This window comes from Panthera tigris, chromosome D1 (assembly GCF_018350195.1).
Source record: "Panthera tigris isolate Pti1 chromosome D1, P.tigris_Pti1_mat1.1, whole genome shotgun sequence".
NCBI lineage: Eukaryota > Metazoa > Chordata > Mammalia > Carnivora > Felidae > Panthera > Panthera tigris.
Window position 1 is genome coordinate 70,420,773 of NC_056669.1, and position 25,037 is coordinate 70,445,809.

The following is a 25,037-nucleotide window of genomic DNA, read 5'->3' on the forward strand; positions in this document are numbered from 1 at the left end:
ATCAGTGTAAATGTCATAGATTTGGCCATTGCTTTATAGTCTTTGGTAGTTGAGTCCAAAGTACTGCCATTATTTTTCTGCCATTCCATATTTACTCTCTTTTAGTGCTCTTTGTTCTTTCCAATAGTCATTTTCTTTAGCTTTTGTGTTTGTGGATGTATTGATTTTCTTAGAAGAATATTTTCATATCTTAGTACATTCGAAGATACCATTCCATCCATTTCTGATTTCTATAGTTTCTATTGACAAATTGGCCTTCAGTCTTATCTCTCCTGAAAATTAATATGTCCGTTTTCTCTTTGCTGTTGGTTTTTAGCATTTTTGACTATTATATACTCAGGTGATTTTCTTTGTAGTCATTCTGCTTGGGGTTCAGTGAGCTTCTTGAATATGTTGATTAATAACTTTTATTGGTTTCAAAATGTGCTCAAAATTCTTCCAGCCTCTCTCCATCATCCAATTCCAAAGCTACTTTCACATTTTTAGGTTTTTGTTACAACAATATACCACTTCCAGGCACAAAAGTCTGTATTAGTTTCCTATTGCTGCTGTAATGCCACAGACTTAGTGGCTTAAAACAGCACAGATTTACTATGTTACAGTTCTGGAGGTCAGAAGTCCAAAATAGATCCAGCTGGGCCAACCCAGAGTGTCAGCAAGATTGTGTTCTTCCTAGAGTCTCTTTCCTTGCTTCCTCCAGTGTCTAGAAGCCACTTGCCATTCCATGGCTCATGTCTCTGAAGAAGGGACGGCACTATAGCCTCTTCACATCTCTCTCTGAGGAAGGGACTCAAAGGCTTACAGTAACAGGATGTTGAGAGGGGTTGATCATGTGATCATCTTTCCCACACCTAACTGAGTGTCGGAAGTTGTCCCCTTTTGCCAAGGTAATGAGAACATTGCAGCACTAATTCCTGGAGTAATAAAATGTCACACTGGTCCACCAATCACCATAGGGGCTTATGGAATTTAGGGGATAAAAGGACTTTTGGTCTGGGCCCACCTCATAAGTATCAGTTCTCTGAACCCACCCATCTGAATGCATAGTTCAAATAAACATACTGAGCAACTGGGCAGAACCCCTCCATTAATTCCTCAGTCTTTGCAGAGAGCACCATCATGGTAAAAAGGGTCAAATGGAATCCCCTGAAATTGCCTCATTCTAACAAAGTAGTGAACCAAAGCAACACCGTATTACTGGATGGATTGCATCCAGAAATTAGTGCCATTATGAAATACTTGATAGGTGCAGAATTTGTGATTTCCATCACGTTGCCATTCATCTTGGTATTTTGACTTTTACACAAGATGAATGGATCTTGGGAAATGATGGTAGATTATTCTAAATTTCATCAGGTGGTGATTCCAGTTGCCACAGTTATTCCAGATATGATCATCTTTTGAATAAGTCAACCTAACTTATAAAGATTCTGTACCAGGTTGGGTGATTGATTTTGTCTGATCCTTATTATCAAGAGGAGATAAGGTTCCTACTGTATGTGAGAGGATGTATATCAGTAACCTAGGGGATTTTTTTGGCCTTTTTGGTACTCCTATGTCCAATGACAAAAGATAATGAAAAACTACTAATCCAGTATCATAGGATCACAGTAGTGCAGAGCCTTGAAAATATAGGTCATTCCACTAGGCAAAGAACCATGATCAGTAGAGATGCTAGCTGAGGACAAAGGGAAAATGGAATGGGTAGTGGAATAAGAAAATGATAACTCTGAACTATAGCTATGTGACCAGTCACAGAAGTGAAGTCTATAATAGCCACATGTGTTTTTCCTCATTGCCATGTATTTATTTTACATAATAAACAAGTTTTTTCTTTCTCTTTCTCATTCTCCTACCACCCAATGTTGATGGACATTTGGGTTCTTTCTACTTTGGGGCTGTTATGAATACTGCTATGAGTATTCATGTACTAGTTTTTGTGTGGATATATGTTTTCATTTCTCTTGGGCATACACCTAGCTGTGGAATTGCTGGGTCATAAGGTGATTCTGTGGTTAACAGTTTGAGCATCCGCCAAACTGTTTTCTAAGGGGGCTACACTATTTATATTCTCATCAACAATGTATGAAGATTCCTTTTTTTTGTCACTTGTTATTATCTTTTTTAAAAAGTTTTTTTTATGTTTATTTATTTATTAAAAAAATTTTTTTTAACCTTTATTGATTTTTGAGACAGAGAGAGCATGAATGGGGGAGGTTCAGAGAGAGATGGAGACACAGAATCTGAAACAGGCTCCAGGCTCTGAGCTGTCAGCACAGAGCCCGACGTGGGGCTTGAACTCACGGACTGTGAGATCATGACCTGAGCCGAAGTTGGACACTCAACCGACTGAGCCACCCAGGCGCCCCTGTTTATTTATTTTTGAGAGAGAGAGAGCACAAGGAGGGGAGGAGCAGAGAGAGAGGGAGACACAGAATCCAAAACAGGCTCCAGGCTCCAAGCTATCAGCACAGAGCCTGATGTGGGGCTCGAACTCACAAACCTTGAGATCATGACCTGAGCCGAAACCGGATGTTCAACCGACTGAGCCACCCAGGCACCCCAGTTATTATCTTTTTGATAGCCGTTCTAGTGACTCTGAAGTGGTATTTCATTGTGGTTTTCATTGCATTTACTTAATGGCTACTAATGTTGAATGCCTTACCATGTGTCTATCTTCTGTGAAGAAATGTCTATTCATGTCATCCATTTTTAAATTTGGTCATTTGTCTTTTTATTACTGAGCTGTAAGAGTTCTTCGTATATTTTGAATATAAGTCCCTTATCAGATTGATTTGCCCCTATTTTCTGCCATTCTGTGAGTTGTCTTTTTACTTTCTTGATAGTGTCTGTTGAAGTACAAAAAGTTTTAATTTTGATGTTTAATTTATCTAATTTTTCTTTAGTTGCTCATGCTTCTGGTATCATGTCTAAGAAGGGTTTTGCCTCACCTAAGATCATGAAGATTTACCCTACGTTTTCTTCTAAGAGTTTCTAAGTTACAGCCATTAAGTTTAGGTCTATGACCCATTGGAACTAATTTGGGGGGATGGATAAAGGAAGAGATCTAACATTCTTCTGCACATGGATATCCAGTTGTCCCAGAACGATTTGTTGAAAAGAGTTCTTTATATATTCTCCACATAGTCGGCCCTTAAATGTTATTAAATGAGTTTCTACCTTAAAAAATTATGAGCATTAAATGAAACGACATGTATGAAAGAATCTAGCATCATACATGGCACATAGATAACTCTCAACGAGGTCTTGACACCCTTCTACAAAATCAGTTGGCCATAAATATGAGGGTTTATTTCTGGATTCTCAGTTTTATTTTATTGATTTGTAGGTCTGTCCTTATGCTGGTACTACGTGATCTTCATTGCTAGAGCTTTGTTAGTAAGCTTTGAAATTGTAAGTTTAAGTACTCCAACTTTGTTCTTCTTGTTCAAGATTGTTTTGGCTATTCTGGATCTCTTGTATTTCCATATGAATTTAAATTCAGCTTGTGAATTTCTATAAATAATAGCTAGGATTTTGATAGGGATCGTGTGGAATCTGTAGATCATTTTGGGGGAGTATTGCCACTTTAACAATACTAAGTCTTCTGGTCCATGAACATGGGTATTTTTTCCACTTATTTAAGTCTTCTATAATTTATCTTAACAGTATTTTTTAGTTTCCAGAATACTAGTTTTGTACTTTTGTTAAGTTTATTCCTAAGTATTTTATTCTTTTTGATGCTAGTGTAAATAGAATGGTTTTCTTGGGCTTAGTTTTTGATTATTCATTGCTATCATATATAAATACAGTTGATCTTTTTGCATAAAATGATTTTTTAGATCTTGCAACCTTATCATCTTTATTAATTCTAATAGCTTTTTAGTGGATTTCTTAGGATTTTTCTATATATAACCTCATGTCACTTATAAGTAGAGATAGTTTTACCTCTTTGTTGTGTGTTGGTCTCAGCCTGTCAATAACCAGTGCTGTGGCTGGACCAGCCTTTGTGGTTATTATGACTGCAAGATGCCCTTTAGCAATAACCACCACGCAACTTTGAAAAAATAAAGGTTTATTATAAGAATTAAAAATTACACAGCATAGCTGGGACCACATAGCAAGGTCACAGGGGGAGAGAGCATGTGCACAAGCATGCAAGTGGATACACCTGGGGTTCTGCTTTTTATTGGGGTCAAGGTTGGCGGTTTCACTGGCTCACTCTTTATTGGTGAATTTAAAACATAAAAGCAGGAACTTAAAGCATGGGTAGAGAGAAAACCAGCAGCCCAGATGATCAGTTATTGAAATCAAGATTTCTAGAAGTGGCCTGGCTTTTTATCTAGACAGGTGGCTGACAGGGTATTTCTTTGAGATAGCCATTTTTATAGTAGATGCCTCTTTGAAATGGATGCTTTGGAGATCAAAGCTTAATCCAGGCACTTATGTTACAAAAAGGGGGGAAAAAAAACTGTCAGAGTTTTTTCCAGTCTGGTTGTCTTTTGCTGAGGCCTCCTTTTAGATTAATCAGCAAATTAAAAGAATCACCATTTTCTGAAAGAAAGTAAACAAGTGGAATCTGTAATAGTTACGTTTATTTTTTTTTTATTTTTTTTTTAACGTTTATTTTTGAGACAGAGAGAGACAGAGCATGAACGGGGGAGGGGCAGAGAGAGAGAGGGAGACACAGAATCGGAAACAGGCTCCGGGCTCTCAGCCATCAGCCCAGAGCCCGACGCGGGGCTCGAACTCACGGACTGTGAGATTGTGACCTGAGCTGAAGTCGGACGCTTAACCAACTGAGCCACCCAGGCGCCCCAATGTAATAGTTACGTTTAATTGTCCTTGCCAGCCATTTTATTTTTCACACTATTACTTTCACGTTTAACCAAACAACAAAGAAACATCAATATATTAAGATCCTAATGTATCAATTGTAAGTAATTACTGAGTTTAAAAGGATGTCTTTTGCTATTTTAGCTATTTTATATATATACATTTATAATTCTATAGGAAATCTGGAATGCATATACTATACATAAACTAATTCAAATTATTGGCTGATATTTACAACTAAAATCTTATTAGAAATTTGAATATTTAGGGGCACCCAGATGGCTCAGTCAGTCACGCGTCCAACTTTGGCTCAGGTCGTGATCTTGCGATTTGTGAGTTCAAGCCCCGTGTTGGGCTCTGTGCTGACAGCTCAGAGACTGGAGCCTGCTTTGGATTCTGTCTTCCTCTCTCTCTGCCTACCCCCCCCCCCCCACTCACACTCTGTCTCTCTCAAAAATAAAAATAAACATTAAAAATGTTTTTAATTAAAAAGAAATTTGAGTATTTAAATATATCTTTACCCATACATTTAACTGTCTTTTTAAAAGTTCTAGTGGGGGTGATTCTAAACCTCAATTTAATTAAATATATAAACAGCATAAAAATGAGGTATCTTTATAATTCACTAGTGTGTATTAAAGTTATTATGTGAAATTCATGTGATGGCAAATATTTTGAGTGAGATAAATTATGATCAAGATCGTTTTAGGGGTGCCTGGGTGGCTCAGTCGGTTAAGCGACTGACTCTTGGTTTCGGCTCAGGTCATGATCTCGCAGTTTGTGAGTTTGAGCCCCACGGTGGGTGGGCTCTGTATTGACAGTATGGAGTCTGCTTGGGATTCTCTGTCTCCTCTCTGCCCCTCCCCAGCTCGCTCGCTCACTCTTTCTCTCTCAAATAAATGAACTTAAGGAAAAAAAAAAAAAAGAGCATTTTGGACTTTGACAGGCCAGGACATTATTCCTAGTTTCCACTGATGAAGACAATGAATGAAATTTTGTATCTCTTTAATATCTTTGTGGTTTTATTTGCTGTCTAGTCTAAATATGGCTTATTTTTTTTCTTGTACTTTAAGATTATTTTAGCGAAAGTAGAGAATGACCATTTAAATAGATAAAGGCACTAAAATACAAAAACAATTTAAGAAATCCATGGTGTAAGATATTAAGACACTGAAAGCATAGTGCTGATAGTGAAAATATTGGTTCTAACTGGAGGATAAAAAGACAATTATGTTAAATGAGACATTCCTCAGTTTTTGATGTCTTTTCATTTTCCATAATTTTTCTTGCCATCATCTTATAAGGGGCTTCATGGAAGGAAAAAGAGAAGGGGAAGAGTTGTAGTCTGGGCTACAAATGAAATGTAATCTTTCTGGATAAGATTTGAAATGCATCTATATTGAGAAGCTTAGTTTGTTAATCTATTAAGTTCCTAAATCTCCATACTGTTTTCATGAAATTTTATTCTCCAGCTTGCTTTTTTCCTGTTACTTCCTATGCCCTGGCCATTATCTCTAGCCCTTAAATAACAAATGTTTAGAAACCGGAGGTTTTTAAAAATTTTTATTAGCCTGAGTAAGAGAGCATCATAAAGACCTCAGAATGTCTCATAAAGCAAGTGACTTCAGCATCATGTTTAACATTTTTTGTCTCTAGTAGCATGTATGTTGGAAATAAAAGACTGTTGTAAGTCCTTGTTTATAAATAGAGTTTCTTTCTTTGATTAGTCAATAAGTAAGCTAAATAATCTTATTTCCAATGGGGAATCCTGTCCTTAGTCTCATTGTAAGTGAGTCTCATTGTAAGTGTAATGCTGGTGTATTTTGCTTGTTCCTCAGATTCGGATGGTAGAATGAACCCTGGGCAAATTGCCTACATTTCTTCGAGGAGCTGCTCTATTCCAGATGAGAGCTATGGGTGCCTTTCTGCAAACATTCCTGCACTGGAATTGATGGCTCTCTACGTGGCAGCTGCCATGCATGATTACGATCACCCAGGGCGGACAAATGCATTTCTAGTGGCTACTAATGCCCCTCAGGTAGGAAATATTTTCTTAGAAAGTTTAAAAAGCAATTCTCAAATGTTACAACCATGTTATAGATCCTTTTGTTAAACCATCCTTCACTCCAGTCAGAAAGCCATTCCATGTACGTTGTAATTAATCGGATTTTAACACATGACATTGACATGATTGACATGATGTGTGCTCAAGAATTAAGAAGCCATTACCGTCTTCCACTGGAAAATAAAATGTTCAGGAAAGAGTGACTCACTGTTTTATGAAATTCTGGAATTCTTGTCAATATTTTTCCCTTTGGTCAAATTGATGAGGCTGACTAGATGGAAAACTTACTCTTCCTTCTTCCTTTCTATGGCTAAAAACCTAATGATGAAGAACTATCATTTTTGTTGTTTTCCTCTTTTGCCCTTAATACTCAGACTCTAAATCTCTCTTCTAGTACCACATTGTTTTTGTATCCAATACAGCTGATGAGGTGCAAGATTCCTTTACGGTCAAAATTTTCACAGAACGTAGGAGTTGCCAACAAATGGATACTGCAATTGCAGTAGCTTTACCCACTAGGACTTGGGACTAAATCCTTGGTTCTAAGTGGTCGTGGGTGTTTGTTTAGGCTGGCGATTCCTGAAATGTCATCTTCGTGCTTGTAACTGCGTGCCTTACAAAGAACAAATCGTCACTTGGCTGAATTTCTTACGTCTTCACTTCACTGCTCTAGGTATAAACCTCACTTCTGATTTTTTTCGTCTTCAGTAGTCATCCTCTTTGTCACTTCTCTTTCACACACTCTCACTCTTTAAAATATAGGAGATAGATTCTCTAGACAGAACAAGAATAGGATTCAGAGACAAGAGAGAGAGGGTTAACAATGTTATGAAACTCACTTCTCCAATGGGACTTTATTAATAGCTCATGTTTTCCACAGGTAACTTTTTAAAGAATTTCCATCGAGGGGCACCTGGGTGGCTCAGTCGGTTAAGCGGCCGACTTCGGCTCAGGTCGTGATCTCGCGGTCTGTGAGTTCGAGCCCCGCATCAAGCTCTGTGCTGACAGCTCAGAGCCTGGAGCCTGCTTCTGTTTCTGTGTCTCCCTCTCTCTCTGCCCCTCCCCTGTCCGCGCTCTCTCTCTGCCTTTCAAAAATGAATAAATGTTTAAAAAAATTAAAAAAAAAAGAATTTCCATCGAGATATAATTATTTGCACTCTAAGAATTATGAACTAAGGAGCACATATTTCCTCATTTGCTGTACCAGTCCCACAGGAAGCCTGTGCATTGTCTCTTGCCTCATGCCTCATCATCTTTGACAACCCTGGTCCCGTCATGAGTCAAAGAGCTGGACACAGGTGGCACAACGCAGAAAGCACTGGTCTTGAGATCAAGAGACCTGAGTTTGACTTCTTATTACCAAGTTACTAGCTGTGTGACCTTAGATAAGTCACCCTTGTGTCCCTGAACCTCAAAATATGTACCGAATCTGATTAAAGGCAAAGAGATCACATACGAGAAGTTTTCTACTATTTCATATGTTTGAGAGGCTCCCGAATCAGATATCATGTAGACGGAAATTACTTGCTGTTCACTCTTGGCTTGACGTCTTTCATTAGCTTTGAGTATAGGTGAGTCAGACTTATTACCTCTCCTCCAAAGGATATGGCAAGTGAGAGAATGTGTTATTTCTCTCCCATGCAGATAAAACAGTAATGAATGAATATAATTTATACAAGTTATATGCTCAAAATGGTTGTCCTAATCAAAATAAAAATATGAAGTCTGGATAGAGTATGAGTAACACACGTTATTTCTAACTTCTCATCGTTAAGGATGGCCAAATGATGAAGTGATGGGAGGTGTCAGAATAGAAAAGAAATTGATATGGAATCCAGTTACTGGAAAAGGATAGCCTTCCAACCAGTCTCCTTGCTTATGTCTGACTCCCTTTCAGTCTGTTCTCAACTCCTAGGAGCCAGAGTAACACTGTTTAAATGTGAGTTACATCACTTTCTGTTCCAAAGCCTCCAGGGGCTTTCACTCCACTCCTAGTAAAAGTCATTGTAATGGCTCAGAAGGTCATATGTGACTTAGCTCCTATTAATTTTTCCGTCTTTATTCACCCAGGTCCAGCCTCCTTGGCCTCCTTGCTATTTTCTCCTGTATCCTAGGCACACTGCACACTCCCTTCTGAGAGCCTTTGCACTTTCTGTCCTCCCTGCCGGGAGTGTCTTGCCCCACACATCTGTACAGCTCACTCTGTCACCTCCTTCCATTGAAAATTTCAAAAGCCCCTTTCTGACACTCATGAGGTTCCTTCCCTGCTTTATTTCTCTCAGTAGCGGTGCTCATTCAGCATGCTGTGTATTTGGTTTATTGCCTGTCTCTCCTCAGTGGAATATGTCTTCATGAGACCAGGGATTTCCGTCTTTTAGTCCCTAATACCTAGAATAGTACCTAACACATAAAAGTCGCTTAGTAAATATTTGTTGAATGTTGAAGGATGCCTGATTTCTTTGCTCTGCAGGACCGCTAGCTTGTCTGAAATATATTCTGTTCTTCCTAAAGTAATGAGATGCACGAGACCTTGTTCGGCTAGCGCATGTGAGATAAGGACTCTTCTGTGAAAGCGTGCGGCGTGTTTATTAGGTAATAAAGTAGGTTCTTTCGTCTTGGGAAGCTCAGTGGGTCTAATTAGGCTATGATTAGTGAAAAATGTTGTAGCTCCAGTGGCAGTGTGCAATACCATCAACTGGATCAAACCTTCATTCTCATGGTAAGGAAAGTATGCTGGGAAGACACAGGAGGATTATTTTAAATCCTTGCCATGAAAGAAGGTGAAACATTTAGCCAGGGTTATCCTGAGGAGATGCCAGTATTAAAATTCTAAGAGATTTCTGAGCTGTTTCCAGATGAAAAGCTGGCTCAAAGATGGAAATTAGCGCTTGAGATTAGAGTTTCAGAATATCTTGATGATATTTGGGGTAAAAGGAAACAATTTCTTAAATAATTTTTAATGTTTTTATTTTTGAGAGAGAGAGACTGTGAGCAGGAGAGGGGCAGAGAGGAGGGGGACAGAGGATCTGAAGCAGGCTCTGCGCTGACAGCAGAGAGCCTGATGTGGGGATCCAGCTCCCTAACCATGAGATCATGACCTGAGCTTGGATGCCTAACTGACTGAATCACCCGGGCACCCTGGAAACAAAATTTTAAGTTGAGATTTGTAAATCCAAGACAGTCATAAATGTTTTGTCCCCTCAAAGCATGGATCAAGATACTGACTAAACACACATGCATTTGACTCCTCATTACAACAGAGAAAAGAATAGGTGGGGAAGGGTATTATCAGAAGATGAAAGAATTTTCCAGAAGTTTTCATTTCTGGGAAATGAAAAACATAAATATTGAGAGATAAAAGTATACTAGAGGGGGCTACAGCCTAAGTGGAACCCTACAGAGACTTCTGATGCCATTTGCCCCAGCTTGCTCTGCACACACACACACACACACACACACACACACACACATGAACGTGTGCCTGTGGGCCCCCAACCCCTATACACGTACACTATACATCTTTAAGTAAAGCTACTGCAATCCTGCATTTACCTCCAGGCAGAAAACTCCTTTCTCAGAGATTGAAGGAAACTTCCAGGAGAGAATAAGAATTACTAGTGTAAGTATTAGTACTCCACATTCTCATTCTGGAAACCTAACAGCTGGCACCTGGTCTCATAGCTCTAAGGCAAAACCTGCTGAGTAACAGACCCCGTCCACATTCACAGACTTCTTACTCATCCTTCCCAATTAAAGAGGCGACTCGACAACAAAACATACACAAGCGAACCTAGAATTCTTGTTTTTTAAGTATCAACAGATAACTAAGGATTAGTAGACATGAACCATTAACCAGTAGCTTGGAAAGAAAAGGCTAAAATGGACAGAGTAACCAAATACAGGGGAAAAAATCCAGGGAATAGAAAAACCCTTAAGTTTTTTAAAAGGTATTCTCAGGGGGCGCCTGGGTGGCTCAGTCGGTTAAGCGTCCGACTTTGGCTCAGGTCATGATCTCACGGTCCGTGGGTTCGAGCCCCGCGTCGGGCTCTGTGCTGACAGCTCAGAGCCTGAAGCCTGTTTCAGATTCTGTGTCTCCTTCTCTCTGTGACCCTTCCCCGTTCATGCTCTGTCTCTCTCTGTCTCAAAAATAAATAAACGTTAAAAAAAAATTAAAAAAAATAAAATAAATAAAAGGTATTCTCAGAATTTGAGAAACACTGCATCCCTAAGAACAAGAAGCTATGAGAAAGGAAGCATCAGAGAACAAGTTAGATCTCTTAGAAACTAAAAATATTACTGCAAAAATTTTTAAAATGCAACACAAGCATGGAAGTAAACTCCAGGTAATGTCTCCCAGAATGCAGGCTGAGAAGATAAAGAGGTGGAAAATGTAGGGATGGGGGGAAAAAGGGGCACAGTGGACCAGGTCAAGAACTGACCATGGGGAGTTGCAGAAAGAGACAGGTCATTGGATTGAAGGGGTTCTCCATGTGTCAGGGAGGCTGAATGGGGGGAAAGAACACAAACAACCTGTACATGGGGTGCCATGGTAAAATTTCAGAGTAACAAAGGTTTTCTTTACAAAAGGAATTCCTGAGAGAATAACAGCACACTTATAAAAGAACAAAAATCCAACTGGCATTGTATTTCAGCAACAGTGGATGCTCAAGAGTACTGGAATAAAGTTTTCAAAATTCTAAGGGAATTCATTTATTTGTACAACAAACATCAGGTGCCCACTGTGAGAGAGGTGCTATTCTAGGCATTATTATTGAACAAAGCAGGCAAAAAAAAAAAAAAAAAAAAGTTCTGCCTCTGTACAACTTACATCCTGGTAAAGCAAGAAAAACAAGATAATAGAGCGTGTCTGGGTGGCAGAGAGATGATGAGGTTGTAAGTGCTGGGAAAGAACTAACACAGCGGAGGAAATGGGAAGTGCTGCTGTAAAGATGATTTTCAAGTTTTCTGATTTCTGATTATTTTCGAGATTTCTGTATCAAGCTAAGCTACAGCTGAGCATTAAGAGCAAAACAAAGAGAATCTCCGACATACGAAGATTTTTTAAACAAGATTAAATAAGGCATGTCCCTGTTCATCCTTAGAAAGTTACTTTAAAAAGTGTCTTAGCAAAACAAAGGTGACAGGGAAGGCGAAGGATCTTAAAAGATACAGGATTGTCAGAAATTTTAGAACAAACCCAGATCTTTGGGGTAAAGGGATCCCAAAATGACAGCTATTTATTATGACTACTTCTTTAGAGAGAAGTACCTTTTCTTTTCTTTTTTTAAAACTAGCTCCTTTGTTTTCTGCCACACCTGATTTACTACCTGTACTGGATTCTTTTTTAAGAACTTTTTTTAAGTGGAAACAAGTTTTCTTAATCCAAGATTTTTCACTTTTCAAAAGTACCCTCTTTAATCTCATGACTATGACCTAGACATTTTTAAAAGTTTCCTCCTGTTTCTTGTGTTTCAAAAGAGGACACTTGCTAGGGCCATAGCACCCTGAACGCACCCGATCTCGTCAAAAGGGGACATTGGTTCACATTTGTCAGCCTCTTCCTCTGTTTGATCGAAATCTTTCACATGTCTGATGGGTTTTCTCTCTTTGTTCACTTATTGAAAGGTGTTTATTATGTGTTAAGATTAATTCTATCAGTTTGTATTAAACCCTGTTGCAAATCTTTCCAACTCAAAAAGAAGGTGAAAAAGGAAGTTTATGATCAGCGGATTTGCTGTGCCAAATTAGAGATGTCATCGCCTGTGGGGTGAAGGAAGGGGATCCATAGCCAGAGACAGCAGGGATCAGGATGCTTCAGCACAAAGTCACAGGATGTCATTTACTGCAGCTCCAAGTTAGCCGGGGCCTGGTCTGCTTTCTCTGGTTGTGGTAGAGCCCTCGGTAAAAGCCAGCTGAGGCTTCACTATCTGTTCTCCCTGGAGTGTTTTTCTCGTTAAGTGTAAGCTTGGCTTATTGTTGTACGTTCTCACCCAGTATTCTTCCTCAAGTGGAATGGACATTTGCCTCCTACTTACGGCTCCATGATGGTTTCTTGCCTCTGCTCATCTGTGAGGTAGTGGGTTTCTTGGGGTCCAGCAGAGGACTCCTTGCACTTGCTCTCCAGGTGGGTTTTTCCTTCTCATGCGATAATTTACTTGGCCTCTTCTCAATCCATTCCCACTTTCATCATGTCTTTGAGGTTTCCAGTACGGTGATAACATCTAGATTTTAATACTGATTCAGATTTTTTACCCCTCTTTTATACTTCTTTGGTAATTTCAAAGGGTAATTTGAATGGTGAAGGAATTCTGAACTTCATTATTTCTTTTACTTATCTTGCGAGCCAAGAGTTTATTAAGTCAGCTAGCTCTCCAGGGCACTTGTTACATGTTGTGCTTTATTGAGCTGGAAGTCGTATTACTTTTTCCTGAACAGACAAAGCTGTTCTAATAGTTTATCCATCCTGATCAGATTTGAATACGAATTGGTTAAATCACTATGAAATACAAATTGACCCCTTAGGGAATCTTTGAAGCTTATTATTTCTCTTTGGGATTAATGATGTTTAGAAGTTGTAATAAGGTTACTATAAGATGCCTTTTTATTGACATAATTGATACGTAACATTGTGAAAGTTTAAGGTATACATTGTGTTCATTTGATACACATGTTGTAATGTGATTACTATCATGTCACCTAATATCACATCTTTTTTGTGGTTAAGTACCAACTTTTAAGTATATAATACCAGTACTAATAACTATAATCGCAATGCTGTACATTAGAGCCCCAGAACTTTGTGCTGTAACTGGACGTTTGTACCCTTTGACCAACATCTTTCTACTTCCCCCACCCCCTGGCAACTACCCTTCTGCATTTCCATGAGTTCAGCTTTTTTAGATTCCACATACGAGAGATATCAAACAGTATTTGTCTTTTTTGACTTACCTCACTTAGCATAGTGCTCTCAAGGTCCATCCATGTTGTCTCAAATGTCAGGATTTTCTTCTTTCTCATGGCTGGATAAATATTCCATTACACACACACACACACACACACACACACACACATCGACACACATATACATATATACACACACCACATTTTTGTTCATCCCTCAATGGACATTTAGATTGTTTGCAGACTTTATATGGCCCATTACAAAGTTTAAATCATCACTGCTTTCATAAAATGCTGTAAAAAAACAATCAAATGGTGTTAAGTATCTATGCTTACGTTTAGACTATAGCTAATTTTCACAAATAACATGTAAACCTATATAGCTCCCAGAATATATATCTTAATGTAGATTGCATTCTATTTTTATCTGTCCTTCTTTCTCATTAACAAGAAGCTTTATGAAAACCAGGAGACAGGTTTTTATGTTTATCCCTAGCCTTTAGCACTGGCTGTGAAAGTTTTTAAAATAATTACTGTGCTTATTTAATAACCTTTTTAATTGCTCAATTTTTAGAGGTAGAAGAGGCTCTGACAAATCTGTAAGTCACCGTTTTTTAACATCTGTATTCTAAAGTTCTAGAGTACTGAGGGACTTCCAGTAAAATGAGGTAGATGAACAGTGAAGGGTCCCATTCCACTTGAACCAGAGGATTTGTGCTTTTACCTGTGTCCTGCTTCTCACTTACTCCCAGGGACAGTGTCAGGATGGGAGTACAGGCTGTGTCCTTCCCAGGCATGCGGGACTGCGACTCACCCGGGACACTGCTCCTGCCTCTTCTTTGGTCCTCACCACAGTGACTCCGTGCTAGCCGAAGAAGAGGAACGTGTCCCTAAATCTGCTGTGTCTCTCTAATGACTTTCCTAACAGAAGCTTTACTGATTTAATGAAGTGGACCTCAGATACCAACTTTACGTCTCTTGAGGGCAGCACGGTGTCTGCAAAGATGAACTCTGGAGACGAATTACCCTTTCACCTGCTAGATGTGCATGCTGGAAAGGGGTATCTTCCCCTTTCTGTACTTCAGGAAACTCATTTAGAAAATTATCACAACCCTTCTTCACAGATATTAAAATGCTTGGCATACAGTAGTTACTCATTGTTTATACTCTTCCAACCTAACTCTGTTTATTATTAAAGATTACTATCTCTGAGATGCCGGACTCATTTTCCTTATTACTTTTCAGGCAGTTTTGTACAACGACAGATCTGTTCTAGAAAATCATCATGCCGCATCAGCTTGGAATCTATATCTTTCTCGCCCAGAGTACAACTTCCTTCTTAATCTTGATCACGTGGAATTCAAGCGCTTTCGTTTTTTAGTCATTGAAGCAATCCTTGCCACAGATCTTAAAAAGCATTTTGATTTCCTTGCTGAATTCAATGCCAAGGTTTGTGTACATATTAATGTCTGGCTTCAAAGATGGAAATCTTTATTGTCAGTATTACTGATAAGTGTTTTTTAATGTTAAGTTAGACTTAATACTACTCATAAAGTCATAAGGAGACCATATGCAAGACAATATATGTCAGTATTTTTTTAAATAACATTTATTATAACATGTCCTAAAAAGACTGTCACTTGCTACATTTCCTTTCTGACACATAGACTTAAAACTTTCCTTCACATGGTGATAAGCCAATTAATGATGCAAAAAGCTTTTAGGGGCAGAGTGGAGAAAGTTGTGCACAGTGCCAACGAAGGGATCTTATGAAATTAAAGATGGGCTTCTCAGCCAGTTATACTCACCTCACTGCACCTGTTCATCCCCTCTTCACATTAGCGTTTAGCTGGCTGGTGTGGGAGAGGACTGTCCACTCTTCCACTGGAGTATAATGCGCTCATTGAAGAACGGCTGGGGTTGCCCACTGTGCGCGGTCGTCCAGCACAGAGTAAGGAAGGAACGGGTGAAAGTCCCTGCCGTTAAGAATTCGCATTCGATAGGGAATTGAGAATCACTGCCCTCATGTGATAGTGCTAGTCACTGGCATGTGTTCTACCCCTGAGACGTCAGGGGTGGAAAATGCTTTACAGACTCAGAGATTTACACAGCTTTACAGATTCTTGAGGGAAGGATGCTCTCTCTTTGGCTGGCAGGAAGCTGTTATTCCCTTGATGACATTTGTGACCTAAAGGAAAGGTGCACCTTCAGGGTAGGGGAACTGGTAACAAAGGAATACTAGATTTAACCCGCCGGGTGGAGACCCTGTATGTGGCTATCATGATATTAATAAAATACTTAGAAAAATCAAAAAATTTATATGCCTTTAAAATTATTTTATAATTGTATAGCTCTGTTAACTTTTATTTAATAATAAAAATGCATTTAAGTGCTTAAGTCAGAGTAACAGATGTTTGTTTTTACAGGTCCAAGATCAGCTAGCCCAGTACTTTTGAATCTGTGTTCCTCAGAGGTTTCTATTCTGTAGTCTCTCAGGAAAATGTCACATGAGTGGGGCTCTAGATCTCCTACACGGGTTCAATCAAAACAGCTCTCCTTTTAAGGGTTTTCTATAGTGACTTTGACAAAAAAGGGTTTGGTGCCTAAGACACTGCTAACGTTCAATAACCACTGATCTGGGCCATGTACTTTATTTTTTACAAGAGAAAATTTGAGTTTTTGGAAGGCATAGTAAGTTGCCTACTTAGTGATGATAATTACCATTTGTTTAAATAACAGTGTTAGCATATACTGTGATCTAGGCATTTTTCATTTATTAATCCTCATGGCAATATGGCTGGATTGGTACTACTTTTCCTATTTTATAGATGAAGAAATTTAGATTCAGGGAGATGAAGTCATTTTTCCAGTATCACACAATGAATAAATCGAGTCAGGATTTGAAACCATTGAGATCAACTTTTAAAACTTGTCTTCTTTCAACTATACCGTATTTTCCTTTCACAGCTAAAGCCAACTTCTCTGTAGATCTTAAGTGTTCTGTAAAATTATAGTGTATATTATATATTAAATTCTATATTAATTACATATGTAATATATACACACAAGTTATAATTTTGTGGTAATCACACATATTGAAACCACAGTTTCTGTTTTTATGATGTTCTGCTTCCTTAGAAACAAAATTAGAATGACACTTCAAAGTGCCATTCTACCATTAACCCATATTCCTTCCTATAATTTAGACAGGAAATAGTTTTAAGATACTTTTGGGGGGAAAAAAACCCAACTCCTGTGCCCTTAAAAGCTAAAATAGTTGTTTTTCCAACCCAGGCCAATGATGTAAACAGTAACGGTATAGAATGGAGCAATGAAAATGATCGCCTCTTGGTATGCCAGGTGTGTATCAAACTGGCAGATATAAATGGCCCAGCGAAAGTTCGGGACTTGCATTTGAAATGGACAGAAGGCATCGTCAATGAATTTTATGAGCAGGTAGGTTGAAACGTGAGACTGGAGGGATTTTTGAGAGCTGCCATCTGAAGATGCTAGTCTTTGGGATTTGGGTAAGCCACATCGAGTGTTTGAAGTCTGTTTGCTTTGACCAAAAATGGTTAGAAGTTGTTGAATTTGCTCTGGTCTTAGTGTTTTCTCAGGTCTGTTTTGCTCTTGCTGCTAAAACTTAAAGCAAAAAATATCTTATTGCCTATCTGACATGGGTCGAATGTCCCTTGAGTCAAGAGGTAAGGCTACACTACAGTAGGATTCCAAGATTGCTTTCAAAACCCTGAGTGCCTGCAACCTAGGATCATTTATTTCCAGATGCAAATGTTTTTAATTGATTCAGGGTATACTTAGATGATATATTAAAGAATATCAATCCATTTCCAATTCTGCTGCAGAAAGACTGCCTTAGAAACATCAACTGGATAAAAGTGCTGGCAGAGGGTAAGACATTTGAGGGCTAGAAATGGAGATAAAGGAGTTATTTCGTGGTTTTAAGGATTCAAAGATATAAACATGCTCTTGTAGGTTTTAAAATTTTGCCTTTAAAATAATACTGTACCCGAATGCACTTGTATGCCCAACATGCAGCAAAGCCAATCACTGAGATATTGAGTGAGCAGCAAGGAAAGGGTTGGAGAAGTAGTCACACTAGGAGATTGGAGCTCAGGCCTCAAATTTGCCTTCTCAGAGTGGAAGAGTGTGGAATATTTAAAGGCAAACAGAAAGGATCTGGGCAAAAGGGAGCGGAGCTATGTATTTCAAAATCAGATGAAGGAAGTTAATAAGTAGAGAAGGTTGAAGTTCATTTAGACCCAATTTATAATGTACCTTTTTTTGAAGTTTTTTTTATTTTTTTTATTTTGAGAGAGCAAGCAGGGGAAGGTCAAAGAGAGAGAGGTAGAGAGAGAATCCCAAGCAGACCCCACACCACCAGCATGGAGTCCGACACAGGGCCCAAACTCACCAACTGCAGGATCATGACCCGAGCCAAAATCAAGAGCCAGATGCTCAACTGACTGAACCACCTAGCTGCCCCTATAATATGATTATTTTTAAAGTATACAGAATTCTCATTAAACAAAGTTAGAATCCATGCTGGGAGGTTGAATCCCAGGTGTTTTGTTTTTTTTTGTTTTTTTTTTAACCAGCAATGTGATCTAGGATGAATTACTTAACCTCTCTGCGCCTTAGTTTCTCCATTGATAAAATAGGAATATTTGATGGGATCACCTCATAAGATTGCTGTGAGGATTAGATGAATTAATAAAGTTCTTAGAACAGTTCCTGACACCCAAATGATCAATAAATGTCAGCTTTTGTAATTCCAGGTTTATTACTAAACATATTATTTCAGACAATTTTATTTAATCTAAGTTTCATTATTCATCTTTAGAACAAAAGGTCATCTGGCACCCTACCACATGGAGTTATCATGAAGGTTATATGTGCTAATCTATAATGAAAGTCCTAGTCAACCTGCATCAACACTATTAAATTTCTTTCTCAATCTGGTTATGCTGTTAAACATCTTTTGGGTACAGATGCAAAATTCTAACCTTGACCAACTTTTTATTTTTTTGTTATCTTAGTTATCCTGTCTTTATACTCCTATATCCATTTAAGTGCCATGGGCTTAAAAAAACCAAACTCATTTAAAAAAAAAAAAAAAAAAAAAGCAAAATTTAGGAAATTGTAGAATCCTGTGGGTAAACCCAACTGAGCTTTCTTTTTGGCAAACAATGGTTTTCTTCCTCACAGAAGATAAAATCATAGATTTCTAATCATGGGGCAATCACTAGGACAGTTTCTGGTTGTTTCCCTAGGACAATGCTGGCCCATCACATGGACACTCCTTGCCTACACAGTTTATACATTCTAGAAATTATTCATTCCCCACCAGTTCAAATCCTAGGAATGAAAATGTTCATCGTATCCTTTGGGGAATGCTCAGTACTGTGCTAAATACTTGACATAATATTGCTTTTCATCCTCAGAGCAACTTTTAAAGTAGATTATTCAGATTTTACACATGAAATGGGCATAGAGCTTGCTCAACACCACACAGGTTGTTGGTGGCAAAAGCAGGCTTTGAAACCACATCTGTCTGAGCTCCAATTGTGCTCTCTGAAGCCCTGGAGGGCACAGTGGGAGGGTAGCAGAGGGCAGGCATGGGAGTGCTGCTTCTCTCCTCTTTCTGTCTGTTTTACATGCTAGGTTTTCTGATTCAGATTCATTAAAAGGATCTGCTATTAGAAAGGAGCAGGGTGTTGAAAGGCACTTACAAAATTCAACTCTACACATTGGATGTACAGTTTCCATGATACCATCTCCCCTTAGGAGAAGGGGAATCTATACGCGACATAGAATTTTGCAGGTTGTTAGGTTCATTGATTTTTTTTTTTAATGTATATTTTTCCTGTAAACTGGTGAAGTGTGAAAATAGTCTCACTTAGAATTTCTCAAATATTGGAGGAATTCTTATAGTTAAAATGACAGTAATTAGACACTTCCTTGTAAAAATTATTTTGATGTAGACTATGCATATTTAGAAACCTTAAGACAGGGGTGCCTAGGTGGCTTAGTTGGTTAAGTATCCGACTCTTGATTTCGGCTCCCATGCATGATCCCACGAACAGGGAGATGGAGCCCCACGTTGGGCTCTGCACGGACAGTGTGGAGCCTGCCTGAGATCTCCTCTCTGGCCCTCCCTTACTCGCACATGCGCTCTCTCAAAATAAATGAATAAAAACTAAAAAGCAAAATAATTTTAACAGCAAAGCTCAGTGGTTATTCTTTCAGTAGCTACAAATGTACTTTTCTTTTTTTAAATGATCAGGGAGATGAAGAAGCTAATCTTGGTTTGCCCATCAGTCCCTTCATGGATCGTTCTTCACCTCAACTAGCAAAACTCCAAGAATCTTTCATCACCCACATAGTGGGGCCTCTGTGTAACTCCTACGATGCTGCCGGCTTGCTGCCGGGTGAGTGGGTAGAAGCAGAAGAGGATGAAGATGCCGAAAGTTGTTATGATGAAGAAGAGGGCGAAGAATTAGATACAGATGATGAAGAAATAGAAGACAACTTAAATCCTAGTAAGAATGGAGGGATATTATAAATTCTCAAATGGATATTTGCAGTTAATAACCCTAAATTTGGATCTTTAAGATACAGATTCTGTAGTTCTGTCTGGAATAACTAGTAGCTCAATGTTCAGATTGAATAGTCTCTTGAGTAACTCCTGGGTGCCATGCTGATGCCATGACACACGGTCTTGGTTGAAGTAGCCTCTCTCTGGGTATTGTCCTCCAGCCAGTTCGCTTCAGGAGGTTCCACCTGTGCAGCACAGTAGGGCTGTCACCATAGCTGACTGTGTGAGGTGAGTGGGCTCGAGGGGCCAGTCCTTGGACATCTGCTGCCTTTCTGGCTGTAAATTAAATCCATTATTTGCTCTTTCAAGTCGAATTTAAATGAAATTATATCCGGCATTCCAAGCACGCTATAGCTGAGAACAGAGAGCATAATTACGAAGAACTAGCCCCCCACATCCCCAGTTGTCTTCAGGATCAGTATAGTGAAGAGTGGTTTTCTGCCACCACCATGTGAGCATCATCTTGGGCAAATGACTGGCTTCCAAAAATTATTTCTACTCATTGAAGCCGTAATAATTGTGTTTAATTCAGTACCTAAGTCCTAAAAAAACATCGTTTAAGTGCATTTTTTTATCACTTGAAATTTTAGTACTGTCCTCCCCTCTCACCCCACCCAGTCTTCCCTAATCCCTTTCTCTGCTTCATTTTCATCTGTTCATATTTAACCCCATCTTGTGTTTTGCTTCTTCATTTGCTTTTCTAGATCTTTCCATTAGAATATGAGCTCCACGGTGCAGAGATTATCTTACTGCATATTACTACAACCCCAGCGCCCTAGAGAAATGCCTGGAAAGTAATAGGCACTCAGATATTTAGTGAATGAATGATTGAATTGTTTTACTAGGATTAGAATCTGTCTGTTTTAAACTTCACAGAACCACAAAGGAGGAAAGGCAGACGGCGAATATTTTGTCAGCTAATGCACCACCTCACCGAAAACCACAAGATATGGAAGGAAATCATCGAGGAAGAAGAGAAATGTAAAGCTGATGGGAATAAACTGCAGGTGGAGAATTCTTCCTTACCTCAAGCAGATGACATTCAGGTCATTGAAGAAGCAGATGAAGAGGAGGAGAGACAGTTTGAATAAAAGAAAAGACATCTTGAAGAAGTCCCGAGGGCCATGCCCAGGGTCAGAAGTCCTCGCCTGGCACTGACCATGCGGACTCGCAGCCGCCCGCTCCCAGGTGGACGGGCCTGAGGACCGCGAGAGGACCCTCGCTGCGCTGGCAGCTCCCCGGTCCTGTGCACTTGCGGCACACGGACACGGACCGGACTAGTGTTCGTAGAGCGGGGCTTCCGTCTCTCGTGTTGCGAAGCTCTTCCTCGATGCCTCCACTGGTATCCACTTTGTCGTAATAACGCTTTGCCAGGTAGTAAGCTCTTACTTCCATGAGGGGTAGCTAGAACTAAAAATTCACGGGACCTCAGTTTCCAAGATGGCCAGAACTTTTTGCTTTCATGAAAACATTTTCCACATGTGTCTTTTAGGTCTTTGAATGTGTGTGTGTGTGTGGGGGGGGGGGGGGGGGGTCTGTGCCTGCCTAAAAAAGAACCCCGTGTTTGCCTTTCTGAGGGATCCGTTCAATGCAGTACACTGGCCAATGCCGTTCTCCCAGCTACGTTTATCCGTGAAAGACTGAATGACATTTGTCAAATACGACAAAATCCAGGCGCATCAGTTTGATGCTTTTCACCGTCGTGTGTTACCTTCTACGTGTGTTCTATTTCTGCTCCGAGTATTCAGGTTTGCCGTGGACAGCAGAAGTCTTAATTCCAGTCTCACTGACTTCATTCCGTGGTTGAATTTTTAAAGCTGTTCAGGTTTAAAAATGAAGGAATTGTATTGTTTAGTCAAAACTGTTCTTAGTACTCTTGCTCAGGATTAGTATTTTTCAATATTTAGTTAATATAAACAGACTTGTCAGAAGAAAAGAATTGCCCTAAAGAGGTTAACTTTTTGTGAAGTGAGCATTTTCTCTCAGATCTCATAATTTGAGACTAATTAAAGTGGAGGAAAAGGAGAGGTCTTTTGCCTTACTGCAAAAATCAGATGAAGCTAATCCTATCGAAGATAAAGAACAACAGCACTGGTAGGAGTTCTAAAAGGCACAGTGAGTAATCAGAATATGTGCTTATCTCTAGATCCAGATCTTAGGTGTCATGTTTTGTCACTATAAAACTGATGCTAATCTTTGTTAATTTCCTCCTGCCTTGAGACTACATGACAGAAGTGACCTGTGACTACTTAGTACTTCGAGAGCCCAACTGCAAGTCTAATTTTTAAGAAAGTAAATGGTGGGAAGACTTAATTGCAAAGAAAATGGTTATTTACAATATTCATGAACTCCTAGGGTACGGATAGCAAGATGGTAGACTACTTTGTTTTTTTTATTCTTGGAGACCATATTTTGGATCCATGTAGCTTTTGTAGACGGTAAAAACATTAACTTCCCAAGAGGATTTATTTACGTATGATGTCAGGCAGTTTCTTACCTACCTGGGATATTTGGCGTATCTCAAAGATATTAAAGATCTATAGAAGTGTTGGAAGTTTTGATCTTGTATAATATTTAATGAATCACCGAGCTTTATTTATTAGACATGTTGAGTGCTCAGTTCCTTCCTGCCACTTTTGCTACCACTGCCACATGATTTGTAACCTGGTCGCACATTACTAAGTAATAAAATTTTAACTAATTTATTGAGTTTGCACTTACAATGTATATATCCTGTGCTTTTATTTATCTAGTGCACATTTTGCATCCTAGGTATACTTCTGCTATTGCAAAGCCCATGTCTATAAAATCACATGTGCTTACATGCTTAGTGAAACTCAGATTTCCTTTCTATTTTATTAAAATTTTGTATTGGGGTTAATGTATATATTTTCTCAAAAGGAAGGTCTTATTAAAAATATTACTGAGAACTTTTTAAATAACTTTTAAATTATTTAATCTTTGCTAAATAATTGACATGTTAAAATAGCCCAAAGAAACCTAAAACAAATTCATAAATTGTAAGAAATGAATGTGACTATATTAAGTACAGTGCTATGCTATTAAATGAAATCTTACTTGAAAAATTGCCACAAGCCATATTACATATCCTATTTTGGTTACTACTGAATCAGACTTTTATTTTAACTTTCATCATGAATTTAATATTGTTTTAAACTCACTGGTCTTAGAAATCTTGTAGTGCTGTAATATATTTATGTGCTTAGTGATACATTCTTTCTCCTAAAAAAAATTTTAAAGTTATTTCCTGATTTGAAGGCTGTTTCCTGCTATTCTTACTTTGTTGGTGCTGTTGACTTTTTCTGTTCTTATAAGAATCCTGTAAACTCTAGCACTGCTGAACTCAAAAATTTCTTCTCTCTAGATTGCATCTCATAGGAACAAACTTCACAAAAGAGATGAATAAAGCCAACTCTGGTTTCCTTATTATAGTTGCCAGACTAATCTGAACAGCTCTAGAGGGTGGGTGGGGATGGCGATTGGCCTGTGGAGCAGGGATGAACAGCTTCCCAGAGGAAAAAGTGATTTACCTTGGAGATAATTGCTTGTGGAAAGAAAACAACACTATGTGTAGAGGCCAAGACAAGCACTATCCTCACACTGGAGGGGGCCCAAAGGAGGTTTAGAGTGACTGAAAGGGAATAGTAGAGAGAGAGTGACTAATGAAGGGCGTGGCAAAGCATGACATGCCATTTAAGTATTTTTCCTTGAGGAACAACTAGAAAAGTTTTAATCTTGAAGAGGGACATGATTAGATTTACATTTTTTAAAAATAAAATTTATTTATTTTGAGAGATCGAGCAGGGGAAGGGCAGAGAGAGAGAGAAGCCTAAGCAGAATGTCCATACTGTCAGTGCCGAGCCCAATGCAAAGCTTGAACTCACGCACCATGAGATCATGACCTGAGCTGAAGTCAAGCATCAGATGCTTGAGCCCCTCAGGTGCCCCAAGATTCACATTTTTATGAAGATCAAATAACATACTATGTCAAATGGAAGAATAAGATTAGACATGGAGAGATCTCCCCAATCTGGACATGAAGAGATTACAGGACAACAGAGAGGTAAGTAGACTGGAGATTCAAGATGTAGAATCAGTTTGCTCGAGATTAATTGGAGAGGATGGTAAGCAGACGACAGTGACTTTCATATTTCTGCTTTGGGCAGCTGTCCGTGTCATTCACTGGCACACACACACACACCCTATTGCTTCTCTTTCGCTGGAGAACTTTGATACAAGTCACCAAACACAAGGAAATGACCATGAGTGAGAATAGCAGAAATGAATAGATTTAGACTACCCAATGACTGCAGATGCTGCATTGCGTGATCAAAACAATATACGGGCTCCTGGGTGGCTCAGTTGGTTAAGTGTCCGACTTTGGCCTAAGTTATGACCTCCCGGTTCCCAAGTTCAAGCCCTGCATCAGGCTCTGTGCTGACAGCTCAGAGCCTGGAGCCTGTTTCAGATTGTCTCCCTCTCTGTCTCTGCCCCTCTCCCTCATGCTCTCTCTCAAAAATAAAACATTAAAAAAAAAAAAAAAAAACTTTAAAAATATATGAAATAACCATGCATGAAATGTTGGTTGAACTACAGAGA

General features: G+C 39.0%; 1 protein-coding gene across 1 annotated transcript in view; it reads left to right on the forward strand.

Annotated features, from left to right (window-relative positions):
* PDE3B (phosphodiesterase 3B) overlaps positions 1-23,864 on the forward strand; it is a 165,385-nt gene extending 141,521 nt beyond the window's left edge. The window contains exons 12-16 of the mRNA XM_007083305.2: positions 6,675-6,874; positions 15,047-15,250; positions 17,096-17,257; positions 20,106-20,361; positions 21,294-23,864. Of these exons, the coding sequence (XP_007083367.2) occupies positions 6,675-6,874; positions 15,047-15,250; positions 17,096-17,257; positions 20,106-20,361; positions 21,294-21,508 (1,037 nt within the window). The 3' untranslated portion in view covers positions 21,509-23,864. The remainder of the gene's footprint in view (positions 1-6,674; positions 6,875-15,046; positions 15,251-17,095; positions 17,258-20,105; positions 20,362-21,293) is intronic.
* Positions 23,865-25,037: the final 1,173 nt, after the last annotated feature.